The sequence below is a fragment of the Toxotes jaculatrix genome, chromosome 9 (assembly GCF_017976425.1).
Source record: "Toxotes jaculatrix isolate fToxJac2 chromosome 9, fToxJac2.pri, whole genome shotgun sequence".
NCBI lineage: Eukaryota > Metazoa > Chordata > Actinopteri > Toxotidae > Toxotes > Toxotes jaculatrix.
Window position 1 is genome coordinate 18,131,211 of NC_054402.1, and position 14,844 is coordinate 18,146,054.

Sequence of the window (14,844 nt, forward strand, 5' to 3'; positions counted from 1 at the left end):
CCTGAAACACCTCTTTGTTATTAGAAAGGTCACACCACAGTTAAACTATTAATATTCATATATTTTAGGCAATGCATGGGGCATTATTAAACACCTTGTTACTGGCATCATAAAATACAACCTGGCTCTTTGTTTTGCAGATATTTTGGTCATGAACCTTGGACAAATTAAAATTCTGACCTGGCGATGGCTCTGGATGAAAACTTAAGGGATTACAAAGTTTCAGTTCATCCTGTGGAGAACACAAATGTCTGAACCAAATATTCATGGCAATCCATCCCACAGCTGTCAAGACATTTCACTCAAAACCACACATGTCAACCTCATGATGGCACAAGAGGAAAAGTCAGAGATTACCAGTGTCATTAGGATTCATCGTCTGGGATTAATGAATGCTTGCACAAAATTTCATGCCAATCTGTCGGGTAGATGTTGTGCCATTTTACTGAATGACTGAAATTTTTTACCCGCTGGTAAAAGTCACAGGGCTTGCCAAAGTCTGTAGGAACCATCCCCTGGGGATCATTAATGTCCATACAGAACTTCATGCTCATTCATCCAATAGTGGTTGTAAGTTGCCACAAAGCCATCTGGCTAGCACGGCCAAAAACAAAGTCTGCTGTTCAAAATACAGTACATATAGATTGTTTGCTCGCTAGAAAACCAGCAAATGATGGCATAAGATGTATTGTGCTCCTATGTTATTTGTTTGAAATTTGTTTGAAAGGATCTTTGGGCTGTAATACATACAGTATTTTTTTAAGTAAGTGTTGGTGTGCTCTCATGTTTCCTCAGACAGACTAATGAGGGAGACCACATAATGTGCCTGAGCGGTATACTGTATAATGATGGAGGCTCTGTTCTGCTCTGTGATCAACTTTAAAAGGAGTACATCTTGTTTGTGACTGCTGCTTTGCCCACCAGTGATTTACACAGAGCTAAAAGAAAGTCAGACTAAATACAGAGTGACAGCTGGGCAAATAAGACAAGAATCAGATGCCAGTTCTCCCTCAGATTCATTTTTTTATTCACGTTTCTATCGAAAACTCAAGAACGACAGAAATAGTGTTTTCAAATTATGAAATGAGGAAACATCCACCTATAATCCTGAACTGAAATATAAAACATTAAAGCAGGTGTGTGTTGCTGGGTTGTTGTTTTAAAATGCCTGGAGCTGAGAACAGCTCAGTGGGAATCAGTCAGTTAGCCTGGCTCTAAATGGAGAAGGTCATCAAGCTGAGAAGGGAATAGATTCAGCCGAGCTCATTCTGAAGAGGTTTCTATTTATAGTTTGTTATAAGAATGTACACTCACCGAGCACTTTGTCAGGAACAACCATACTAATACTGGGTGGAGCCTCCCTTTGCTCTCAAAACAGCTTCAGTTTTTTTTTTTTTTTTCAATTAATCCCTTTGAGGCTCTGCTCCATGTTGACATGACTGCATCACATCATTTCTGCAGATTTGTCAGCTGCACATTCAGGCTGCCAATCTCCTGATCTAACACATCCCAAAGGAATTTCACTGGATTTAGATCTGGTGCCTGGGGAGGCCACTGAAGTTCACTGAACTCACTGTCATGTTCATGAAACCAGTTTGAGATGACTTTGTGATATGGTGCATTATTATGCTGGGATGAACATGGTCAGCAGCAATATTCAGATGGACTGTGGCATTCAGACCATGATTGATTTGCATTAAGGGCCCAAATTGAGCCAAGAAAACATTCCCCACACCATTACACTACCATCAGCAGATTAGATTCTAGATTGATGTTGCTAAATTATGTCATGTTACACTAAATTTTGACCCCATGTTAAGTGCCTGGACAGCTTGTGTGTTTTGTTTTGTGTTCCCCTCTTTCTCCTCCCCCGCCCCCCTTTCCAGTGCTCCAGGTGCAGATTGCCTTATGAAGGCGTGATCAGACCTGACCAATCAGCACGCGAGGCCCATGGTTAAAAGGAGCTCTCTCTCTCTCTCTCTCTCTCTCTCTCTCTCTCTCTCTCTCTCTCTCTCTCTCTCTCTCTCTCTCTTATTTTTCCTCTTCCTGCTTGCTGCAGGTTTTGCTGATTGGTTATCATGGAGCAGCTTAAGTGTGGTGGGCAGTTGTGGACAGGTGGATTCAGGGTGCCCTGTGCAGTAGCAGCATGTAGAACTCCTGTTCTCTAGATATACTAGGGATATTGGTTGGTGCCACCCCCCTGGATTTGGTTTTCTTTATCTTTTATTAGCTAGCTCAGCCAGGTCATCAGTTTCCTTTGTTTTCCCAGATAGCCAGTAGTTAAGGCCTGGTTTTATTATGACTCTTGTTTGATTGTGATCTATGTTTTCCAGTAAACAAGCATTAATTTTGTCACCTGTACTGACTCCATTCAGTTACTTTGTCTGCTGTGTTACTGACCTGAAACCCCTAGCTTCTACCAACTAAGGTTGTAACACCCCACTATCTGCAGCCTCAGCAGTTCTTGGCTGACAGGAGTGGAACCTGATCTTCTGGTGTTGTAGTCCATCCACCTCAAGGTTGGATGTGTTGTTCATTCTGAGATGCTTTTCTGCTCACCACAGTTGTAGTTCTGTCTTTGTAGTTAGCCTTTGTCTCAGCTTGTTTTTTGTTTCTGGCTCCATTCTGAGTTAAACTCTAGAGACTGTTGTGTGTGTGAATCCCAGGAGATCAGTAGTTTCAGAAATACTCAAACCGGCCTGTCTGCCACCAACAATCAGTCACTGAGATCCCATTTTTCTGATTTTTGATGTTGGACATTAACTCCAGGTCCTGACCTGTATTTGCGCTATTTTATGCATCACAATGCTGCCACGTGATTGGCAGATAAGATAATTGCATGAATGAGCAGGTGTACAGGTGTTTGGTGTGTGTAAGCCCCTCTGCTGTCCCTGTAGATTGTATGTTAATGCAATATATCGCACATACCACCGCAACTCAGTGGCTACATTTGATAGGTAGCTCGAGGTGTTCCTTGGTATTTACATGCACTGCAGACAGGTTCCACACAGAGTCTTTATTTATTCAATGTACACTGATACACAGCTTGATAGTACCATGCGGGTAAGAAAAATGCCTCTGGGTGAAATTTTTTGTTCAGGATGGAAAGCTCCAGGCTAAGTTTCTTTAAAAAAAAAAAAAAAAAAACCTTCAGTCTAACATCAGCTTTTGCTCCATCTAGTCACACAAACACGGGTGATTTTGGGAAACGTAGTCCTAAACAGTACAGAAAGAGATGGTGCAGGTATGACTATGGGGCTGGGATAAGTACAAAAACATATTCTAACACAAACACCAGCTAGACTTGATATGTGGAACATATGTATCAGGACAGAAACCAGATCTTTATACCTTTGTCTGTTACGTATTTACTGATACATCAGTCAAATAATAAATAATAGTAATTATGATAATAGGAAATTGAAAATTCACAGACATGTCATATGAGTAACAGGCTATTGCATTCTCCACCCCCACCCCCCAACCCCATCACAACCCTTGTAGTTCCAACAGGTATGAATTTGTTTACATGCAAATGTCACACCATCATCACTGTGCTGTCGCTTCCACCTGCCGTCTCCACACACAGTGGCAGAGCAACGTGGTGCTCACTAGGACTTCTCATCACGCTTCTTCTTCTGGAACTTCCTGAACTGGGACTGGATGGCGACTGCCGCCTTTTCAGTTTCCGGGTCGTCCATGTCGATATCAAAGTCCTCCGGGACATTTGTCTTAGAATCATCTAGAAGAAAGGGAAAAAGATGGATGTGACTCATGGGCAGTAAACAAAGAGTGGTCTGAGTCAGGTTGCCAAGGCAGGTGAATTGACATCCACTAAACCTCTGTCCCAAGCAGCAATTGTCCAATCATATCTTATCAAGTTGTTAGCGATGCTCCCTGTGGAAGGAGTTTGGAGGGTGCTGCAGTTCTTTTTAGCCTCTCCAAACCCCCAAAGGGCATAGTTAAGGCCTTTAAGATTCTTATTTAAAAACAAGCCAGCTGGAAACAGTAAAAAGTTAGCTGGAGACTGTATTTTCAAGCTAATAATGGAGCTCACATTTACTGCAATTTAATGCTTAATGCTCTAGGTACTGCTAACCTGTGATAGTTGCCATTTTACCTGGCAAAATCAATGGTTGCCTGCCAAAAAAAAGAATCTTCTTTTGTTTATCTCTCCCTGAAATTAAGAACCCATTGTTTAAAAAAAAAAGTTAAGTGGTAAATCTGCTACCATTAGTATTTCAAACTGCATTATGTGCTGTGCAGGCTTGACAAGGGTAGTGACAGTAAGGTCAATTTCATTACAGTATGTTGTCTTTTAAGGCTTAGTGGGCATAGAATATTACTATATTAAAGTTTGCACTTGCTGGAGGAGAAGACACTTTCAAAATAAAGTATAATACTGCAGAATTGGAGGCTATACTCTGTAATAATGCTCTAAGCTGGGATATGATTTCGATTATTACCGTATGAGGTTTGTAACATTTTTAACACTCTCAAAATGTAACTAACTCTGATTTAACAAAACTTAAAATTACTCATTCACTGGTATATTCAGAAAATGAATCTTAAAGTTAATAGTGTGATGTTGCACAATAAAATGTACACTAGCGTTTCTCATGAACCCCAGCCCTTATTATAATAGTGGAGCAGAGCTCCTGTGGGGGAGCCCGAGCAGTTGTTTCCCAGGTCAAAAGCCAAAGCATTAATTGATCTCCAGTTTTTAATCCTCCCTGGAGCTCAGCCAACACTGACCATGAGGACATGACTGTAATCCCAGTAAAGACTGATACAAGCAGGTTTCAGTGAGCATTAATGAAGGAAGAGGGTTTTTATCTCCTGGGCAATGAAGCCCTGAAGAATAGAAAAATTAAACCGCAGAAGAAAACTGCACCTATTAAATGACAAAATTCTACCTATGACAGCTAACCCTAACCCATCAAGAATAACTGTCAAGTTTCTCTTACCTACTGTTTTTGCAACACACAAAGACTTAATGACAAAATTTTGTTTATTTATATACTGCTCATTTCATCATCAGTCCCTGTTAAGCCATTGCCAATGACAAAGATTAATGATTCTCAAACTGAGATGAAACTGAATCATCAGTCAGCTGTTTCAACCTCCTTAGTTTTTAAGAGTAGATAATTGTTTTTCTCTACAACTCTCAGCATGGGGCTTATTCCATTCCTCTGCCTTACAACATTCCAGCAAAGGATTGATCTGCTTGAGTTTGATCAGCAGAGCCTAGCATGACAGACAGAGAGAGTGGGGGGGGTGCAAGAGAGAGGAGTTCCAAAAGCAGAAAGGCAGAGAGGCGACTCATGTGTTGTCTGTGCAGCTAATCCTTGGGTTCCCCCGGGGCTGAGCTTGAGTACCTCTCTCTCTTGCTGTTCAAGGAGGAAACACTAACTGCTGTGTCAAGCCGAGCTTTGAATCCTGCATTAATTGATATTGAATTTTCCAGTGCTCTAATGCCTGCTGTTTTCATCCCGACAGCATTCGCTATTGAGCTGTGCCCTCCACCATGTCTACACCAGACATGTTTATAATCTTTGTACAGCAAGCTGGTGACATTTTTGTTAAAAGATGAGAGTGAAGGCAGAGGCAGGATGTGGGCAGCATCATAATAAAGAAGGTCAAGTTTTCTTTTTTTTTTTTGCCAGTTGGAAACACTTGACCATCAGCCCGTCAAGCAATGTCAAAACACTACCAGACTACAAAATGCAGATTAGCTCTCAAATACTGTTAATAGTTTGTCATCACGCTGATATATTTATTATTTGCCTGCATCAGAAATGTGACATGACGTCCTGTTTCGGGGCCAAGTTTGAGAAAATTTTGTACAAAATATAATGTGACCAGATCTACAGAGTGAGAGGTGTCAGGTAATTCTGTCGTACTGTATGATTGAATGCTACTGGTCAGCTGGCACACAGCTGTGAGTGAGCCAGTGATTGTGAGGCATGAATGAAATAGCTGATGCCAATCACCTGATGCAAGGGCAACTTCAGTGCTGTGGCTGGACTAATACAATGGTATACCTGCCTCTGCCTGGAGTGAAAAATGCAGCAGTGAATGAGGTTTCATCAGCACTGATGAAAAAGTCTCTTTTTTTTTCCACAACTGTACACGCCTTGTTTTCAAAATCATTTTAGTTTTCCACAGTTTTCTTCTTTCAATCTGCCACTGCAGTACAAACTAACTTTAGATTTCTAAAATAAAAATATGTATTACTTTGGCATCCATCTAGTTTTCATCCAGCTAATAGCACAGTCATACAGGCCAAAACTTTGAAACTTGCGGTAAGATTTAAGGATCATCACGTCAATGCAGCATTTATTCCATGCTGTGTATCAGGTCAATAGTTCCCAATCATGTATTTGCTGCCCATACTTTAGTTATCATTCAAATTAATTAAGTTTAATATTTCAGAGAAATCACATGCATTCATCTAAAAGAACCACATCATCATCTTGACAATGGCTTTGAGGCCTGAGAGCAATTTTCATCCGTTTTTGTTAGACTGGTTGAATGTGACAGTGACAGATTTCTCATTCTCATCATTCTTCTCAGTCTGAGGATTCATTTCCTCCTCGACACACACACACACACACTCAACGGATTATCAGACCTATTACCTCCGACAGCACTTTCAGTGTCCTTGTCTTCACCGATAAATCCTACAACTCAAATGATCATATAAGTCACTTATCCCTGCCTTCGGATACCACCCATAGCAAGTGTATCAGTGGCAGGTGTACCAGACATTTGTCATTATGTTGCTAACAATAGTAAACAGGCACAAAAACAACATGGTTAGTTTTAGGAAAAGACTGTGGTTTCAGTTAAAATAAGTACTTCCTCAAGGTCTGGGGAGCTTTGTTGTCATGGTTACAATTATATACATGCATTTATGGAAAGGTATTATGGAAAGGTCATGGATGAAACAAACAAAACTGATTATGAGTTTCACAGAGGACCAGGCTCCAGTGTGAACATCCTGTGTTTTGTCAACCCATCCATCCTCCTAACATGGACTGTGTTGCTCTTTATACTATGTCACCACACTCCCTCCTTTGCTCCCTTCATAATTACTATGGCCACTTTAAGTCTCCTAACGATAAAACATAACCATGGGTTGTAATAAGCTGCTTGCAGAGACGAGCTATGGGCTTGTTTTTTGCACGAGGACAGTTTTGTCTCCACCTAATGGGAGTGTACTATCTGCTGTCAGAGAGCCATTCTGGATCGTCTAGACTGTGCTTCCAATAAAGAGGAATCAAGTGGAATCAGTCATGACTTTTCTGTTGTTGGCAACTTTATCTATAGTTTAGATAGGATGGGTTCTACGTGACATGATGGGAACATCTTTGGTTGGCTGTCTTTCAAAATGTCTTTTAAAAGCTGCTCTGAAGCCCAGTGAAAGCTGGGACGTCTTATTGATTTCAGTGCTTAAAACCAGTTGAGCCATGATAGGGATTTGTCGAAGAGGAGGGCGAGACGCATTAAAGAAGGACTTTTAGACCTTGAGACAAGAGAGATAGATTGTGGAAAGTAGAGTGAAACGCTGTATTAAAGAAAAAAGTTCTATACACAGTATATGGCCATCTCTTTGGGCTTAAGAAGCTGCTGTGTGTAAACTATTCGTTGCTTAAATGGGCACTTGCTGAATTTGAAAGTGAAATCAAATTGGCTAATTTACCCAAAATCCTGTTTTATTGGTATTGTTTTTTCTTATCTACAACAAAGCAAAAGGTAATGTTTTTTATTTCACATTCCAGATGATTCTTTCCAAAAAGCAGAGTATTTATACTTAGCAGAAACAAAGCCTGAATGCCTGTGGTCACAATGAAATACAATATGGCGGCTTGTGTTGGAGACTGACAGTTCCTTGACTGTTGTTAAGTTGTACCTGCAAAAGTGGAAGTGCTCTAAAAACAGTGAAATAACACTTGTACTGAAGTGCTGAAACATGGTGAAATGAGATCTGTAGATGACTTAGATATTGATGAAAATTGTGGAAATCCAAAACATTTGGTTGTTGTAGCTTCCAAGGCATGATGATTTGCTGCTATTTTATACTCTATATTCAAAACCATCCGCAATTTTAACTGGTGAATGTGAGGAATCGAGATGAAAGTAAACAATTACAGTAAGTGGATTCCTGCGTGAAAGCCACGACCTGTGACAGACGGCAAGAGCAGTGCCTGCAGTGCTCAACTCTCTGTAAATGAATCTCCATGCAAAAAGTACAGAGAGTGTGCCTCATACATCATGGAGGGAGCGACCTGTGAGTTTAATACTTTAGATGTACAGTATGTGTGCGGAAAAACAGCCATATAATCTTTTCCTGAGGTAAATACAAGGAAAGCAGAATTACTTAAGGCTTAATTCAGAAACAGGTTCATCAGAGGAGAAGCAGCTATTAGTATACAACCACTATATAATGCATCTCTAAGGTATCTTGCATGTTTTCAAAAGACATATGAGTATGTATACTGTATGCAAGCTGAATGTATGTGTATATTTATGTACGCTGGTATGTGTGTGTGTGTGTGTGTGTGTGTGCGTGCTTGCCACTGTTTATTCATCTACAGTTAAAAGTCACTGTGAGAAAGTCAGGAAAATATCAGCAACCCCAAAGGCCTCAAACCATCAGAGGGGCAGCAAAGCATGAGAGAGACCACAGCGATCAATATTCAAATACACATGAAGGACTGGTTCTGTATTGATTGGCATTGTGCGCTTGGTTTTTCAGTGTGTGTCAAGTTTTACTTTGCTTTGGGGAGGAAGCGTCTGTGTAACCTACTTGGACGCGGCTGCAGATTCGGGAAAAGAAACCAGAAAATGTGGGATGTTCAAAGACCTACAGAGGAAATGTGTGGTTTCAGCTCTTTCTAGCACTGAATGCTTCTGAAACAGCGATCCGGTGTGCATTTACTAACAATATCAGACAGAATAAGACAAATTCATTATGGCTATAATTGAGTACAGTAGAGCTAATTAAAAAGTGTGCAGAAAATGGGTCATCTTCACTTTGAGAGCCTGTCGCAAGTTAATTATAAAAGGATGACTTTGATCTCTAAGGTGAGCCAATTTGAAATTACGCCTGTGCCTGCTTGAAACGAGGGGGGAGGTGCTGTTGGCGTAACAGTTTCCACCTTGTTCTTTGACAGTACTCTTAGATACCCTGCTCTGTTTCTACATTTACATGAGGAAACAGAGCAGTTGTCATCTGTAATGTCCAGCATGAATAAGCAGATGATTATTTCACATATGATAGCATCCTCTGGTTTCCCTTAATGTTCCTATCAGTGTGGTTTGTTTGTACATTATGATGTAAAGCTGTAGTAAGCCTGTGCTGCCCCAGCTGTTGCAGTGACAGGGACAGTCTGTGTTGTACTTGGACTCATGAGGTCAGTGAACATATGGAGCATATGGCCCAAATACACAACATCTGGACTCCAACCGTGTCGACCAATATGACAGAAGACGGCTAAAAGGATAAAAACAGAGTTCCGAGGTGCCATTAACAGCAAATTAAAACCTAAACAGATCAGGAAACAGGGAGCCTTCTGATTAAAATGTATAAAAATATACATTTCCCATGTTTTCTATCATTACAAAACATGGCAAATCAAAAATAAAGGCCTGTAAAAGAGGCCTTTCTGCATGATTACCTTTATCGTTGACATATATTTAGCATCTATTTTGCTGGAAATACTTTTAAATTAACATTTTAGTGCTGTGGTATTGCTACTTTTACTTAAGTAAAAGATCTGAATACTTCTTCCAGTAATCAGTTTAACACACAAAGCAACCTGTTTTCTTTCTTACTTTTATTCATAAATGATAAACATAATCAACAACAGCAGTGACTGTCCCCTAACTCTGAATGTGTCCTGTGCAGTTTCTATTTTGTGTCTAAAGGTAAACAGGGACATGATGCAGCACAGCGGAAAAAGCCTGATTCAATTGCCTCCACTTGATAAACATTCAATCTTGTGCTGTTATCTTTACAATAAATGCTTCCATCCTCCAGCTTATCTGGTCGGGTAAACAGCCTTTGCTGCATCACTGAGACGCATCACAGTTGCATGTACTTGTACCAACCCAGTTCAAAATGAGCTCCAGTGAATATGAATACATCTCTCTGTGGCTGTCCTTGAGTCTCTGAGAGGTTGTTTCTAAAGACTGTGCTCTGCTGTGTGCTGGGGGTATGCAGAGTGGGCGAGAGTCAATAGCAGCGTTACTCCCTCCTCGCCCACTCTCACTCTCTCCCTCGCTCTCTCTCTCTCTCTTTCCCAATGTCTCTCTATATTGAGAGACACACTTCAGCCATGCTGGGAAAGCAGTTTTTCCAGGTATCAAATTAATTGTCAAGGTCAGACAACAAAGGAGGGCTTTGTGTGTTGTGTGTGTGAGAGAGAGAGTGTGTACTGCTGCCTGTGTACTTTCCTACACTTTCTCTTTTTATTAAGTGAATAGAAAGGTAGACCTGAATCCTACAGGCAGTGAAGAATTAGTCTCCTAAAATACAGTGTTTCATCTCAGTCAGCTGCTTGAGGTAAACATTAATTGCTGCTGGTGAATAATGTTGCTGAACGGTGACTCTAATGGGGTGATTTATATTTTTCAGAGAGGGTCACTGGTCTCCTAAGATGTTTTAAAGCTTCCTTCAATCACAGACAATCTTCAGTTTTTCTTTTGGCATCCTTCTGAAGCAGGGGACCGGCTGTTTAAGACACATCTTAATCTCAGCTAGACTGCAATGACATACAGGGTTGGTTATGATACGTAATGCTTTGCTGCTCAATGAGATGGACTGTTTATTCAGGAAATTAAAAAATAAAATAAAATAAAATACTTAGATTATTTGAATTGCTTTAATTAAATTGCTTTCATAAAGGTAAAACTTTACCTCATTCTTAACTACATTTTTGTAGGTTATTCTATGATCACTGTTATACATGCCTGATACTTGCATGCAAAAATGATGAAAGAGGCAGTGGTGTCTTTTTCACCTTGGCGGCCTTTCAGATCGAAGGTAAGCACGCTTTCTAAAAGTGCGCTGCAAACACTGATCCCCTGAGGTGCCCCACCGATCCCCCTCGGATAAAAGGGCAACAAGTTCGAAGGCAGTTACACCATATGCAGGTTGTTCACCTGCATCTTCAAGGTTGCATCCTCCCTATAGCTTTGTATTTGATTGTTTTAATGAATACCTAATTTGTTGCATACTTTGAATCTCAGCTATAGTTGAATACAAAAATACCAAACTGACTTTCACAGTTCCAGTCATTAAACTGATGATTACAAATTCTAATCTCAAATATCAGCAGAATGTATACTTATAACATAATAGGTCAAAGGTCTTTGTTTCTAATCATATTATCATAGAACAATAAGACCTTTTTACAGAGCTGAAAACACTGCAGACAGTCGGGCAACAGTCAATTTGTTCGACAGCCTAGGACCTTTCTCAAAAATGAACTAAACACTCAAAAACATGTATATGTAAAATGTGTAGAGTGGCAGAGCCATGTCTCTCTTAAATTAAAGGATGATTTCACTGATGTGCAGATGTAAAAAAGTGTAGTGTAGTGTCACTGGGTAAACAGAGCATCTGCAAAAGGTCCATTTATGCAAAAATCTGTAAGACTCAGTTTAAAGTCAGCACTACACTACTGACTTTTTTTTTAAAATAAAGTACAATGCACACTATTTTACATAATCAGAATAGCTCATTCCTCTTGCTTCTCAAACAGCGGCCTGGTGCTGCGTCTGGGCCACTCACCAAATCACTGCCGTGATTTAGAGGAGCTGAAAGCAGGGAAGATATTAGTTCCTCTCGTTGAAGCCTTTATTTGCTTCACTGTGATAGGTTTAATGACAGAAAGCTCAACACTAAACATGATTTGTAATGCACTTGGTGCATGGAGCTGATCTTTATTTCTCTCAGGACTGAACAGATACGGGCAGTCTATCTCTGTTCAGGGAGGCAATCAGCAGAGAGTTGGATTTACAGAAGCCGATGGTCATCTCGGTTTTGTCTCCTGGCGTCTGTATTATTTTACCCGGCTGAGTCAGGACATTAAAGCAGAGAGAAAGCCTCAGCTTTGTTAAGTGATTTATAGGAACACTGTATATAACCTCTGTGTAACACAATAAACTAAAAAAAAAAAAGCTGATTTGCTATCAGGCAGAACATGTGCTAAAAATCTTGCAGCAAACTGTGTTTTTGCTTTTTAAAGCAATTAGTGATAACTATTACTGTACAACCTCTAAATAAATGGCAGAGCTCTCACTCTGGCTGCTGCAGATACAGTCCTGACTCCAGGGCATCACGTACTATATAACATAGATGCAGAAGACTGGTAGTTGAACTAATTCAAATGCTTGTTATGAAATATTCTAAGCACCTGAAGTCTTTTCAGAACATGATTGGATCTGACAGAAAGCCCTGAGGTCAGGTACTCTGCATGTGGGTGTGTGTGTGACGACTCTGATGGCAGCTGTCCTTCAAACCCCGTCACCGTCAATCATGTGTCAAGTGCCTTTTAAAGCTCATCTCAGAAACACGGCCCCACATGTACTGTAAACTGTGGTCCACTTACCCTCCCTGCCTTCTCATCCTTTCTTGACTTCAGTCATCCTCCGTGTCTCTTTCTGTCTCCCAGTACTTACCGTAAGGTACTTTGAAAAATGGTGCAGAAGTCCAAGTTTAAAATGTTTCATTTAACAGCTGTTAAAACTTGGCTCGCACATAACTTGCTTTGCTGATGCAAATACAAGTGAATGTCTTGAAATTAAATGTCAAAATGTGGCTTATACAAATACTTTTTTTTAAGATTTTTGAAGTCTTGTAAGCTTTTTTTTTTTTACCTTGTCCTCCAGATGTCTTGTTGTTTCCAGCAGCTGCTCCAGATCCTTGTCTCTGCAATGCAAACACAGAAAAAGAGGTAAGACTTTTTTTTTTCCGCAGTACATTTTCTTCTTTTGAACAAACCTGTCATCATTTCCAAATGAGTAAAATACGTGCCACTGTTCTGTGACCTTTACTAATTAAGCTCTGTCCTCATGATTGTTCTGACATCTACTGGGGGCTGAGTTGCCACCTAATCTGTTAGCACGCTCTCTAAAGCCTCCACTCTGGGGAATTTTAGCCAGTGGGTCCCCTTGTGCTGAGGAGACCCTGCACCCTGAGGGCCCTGTGACACCAGAAAGGCCTAAAGACAATATACAATAAGACCAGGAGTGACACAATACCCAAGGTTTCACTGTTTACTATGACATGGCATGTGATACGACAGAGATCAGAAAAATACTAACATGAAGCAAAGTGAATGACCTTGTTCCCGCTGTCTTTATGTTTTATTGTGCTCACTTTTATGAGTCAAACGAGAGAGTTATGTAAGGTGTCAAATGCATCATCGTGTGCGTTTATAGAAAAAGTTTTACTTTTCAGAACATGTATAAGGCATTCTTGGACAATATACTGTTGTATAAATACTGCAACTTCAGATTAGAGTGAGACTTTAAAATTCAACAAGGTGAGGTTTTTCACAATAAGATAAAAGCCAAGGAGCAATAAACAATATTTCTTTAATAATTAAATAAATCTTTAGGCAGTAATACAGTGAGAATGACCTTAAATTGTAGGTGAAGTTGTTCCAAAAGCCAAATCATTTCACACATCTTTTATTTATGAAAACATTTATGAAACAGTATACCCTGTGGTATCAATATACAACTAAAAATAAATTACATGTTTGCATAATATTTGTATATTCTTCATATAAGAAGGCTTTCATCCCAAAATAGTGTGTAGCCTTTGTGGGGAGAGGGAAAAAAAATGTGCATCTCAAACTTCCCAACGGTGCGAAGTCATTACTAATCATGCAGTGTTGGTTCTTCTTGGGCCATATGGCCACATTCTCATTTAAATTCACTCCACATCACAAGATACAAAGGTGTAAATAAATGGGCAGTATAAATGAGAAAACCACCTACTACACAAAAGAACCAAACATCTCCTATAAACACCAGGACAAAGTCTCACCAGGCACCGTACCATCTCCTGCTCAGAAGACACACTTTGCTGATATATCATAATCATTATACTTTTACATACTAATGCAGCAACACTTATCTAAATGTCACCTTTCATTATCCTACTGCCATTTATTTGCCATGCCATATCACCTCTGTTCCACAAACACACTTGATTTTGTCATATTAAACTGCAAATAGGCACTAGTCTCCAGAGAAACAACACGCAGTGTCTGTATTAATGTATGTATTCCCCATTTCTTTTGATCTGATGTGTGAGTTTGTCAGTGTACACTTAAAAATAGAGTAAATACAAGGCAGTGCAAAGAGTTTCACCTCATGAGATGAAATTTCCACCGTCATTAACTTTAAGACATTTGCCAAGAAAATAACTGCTCATTTAAGTTTTTTCATGATTAGAGGTTCATTTAAAAGCTGCCATTGAAAAAGAAAAAATGTATGTAGATTTTATTTCAACATGCTATATTGTTGAAATAAAATCTCTCCATTTGTATGCTGAGGTCTGGCAGGTGTGTGAACAGCATTAGAGAGGCGTGAAAAGGGTAAAGCTGATATTGTGCTGGAGAGGAGCACAGGAGTCACACTCCATCACAATGATCAGATTAGACAAAGCTATTCTTAGAACTATTTTATAGTCCTGCTTTTAATGTGCAGCAGAGCAGGAGAGAGAAGGGATATCACAGGGAATGATAAAGGAGCCAAAGGAAGTTTGGCACAGAAAAGAAGCTGGATTGAGGAGAGGAAGTAAGGAGGAAGAGCTGTGGTGAG

The 14,844-nt window shown here is 39.9% G+C and overlaps 1 protein-coding gene across 1 annotated transcript in view; it reads right to left on the reverse strand.

The window, feature by feature from the left end:
* Window positions 1-3,047: 3,047 nt before the first annotated feature.
* The window catches only part of pcp4b (Purkinje cell protein 4b), a 32,000-nt gene continuing 20,203 nt past the window's right edge, over window positions 3,048-14,844 (reverse strand). The window contains exons 2-3 of the mRNA XM_041046783.1: window positions 12,889-12,940; window positions 3,048-3,742 (exon numbers count right to left, since the gene is read on the reverse strand). Of these exons, the coding sequence (XP_040902717.1) occupies window positions 3,612-3,742; window positions 12,889-12,940 (183 nt within the window). The 3' untranslated portion in view covers window positions 3,048-3,611. The remainder of the gene's footprint in view (window positions 3,743-12,888; window positions 12,941-14,844) is intronic.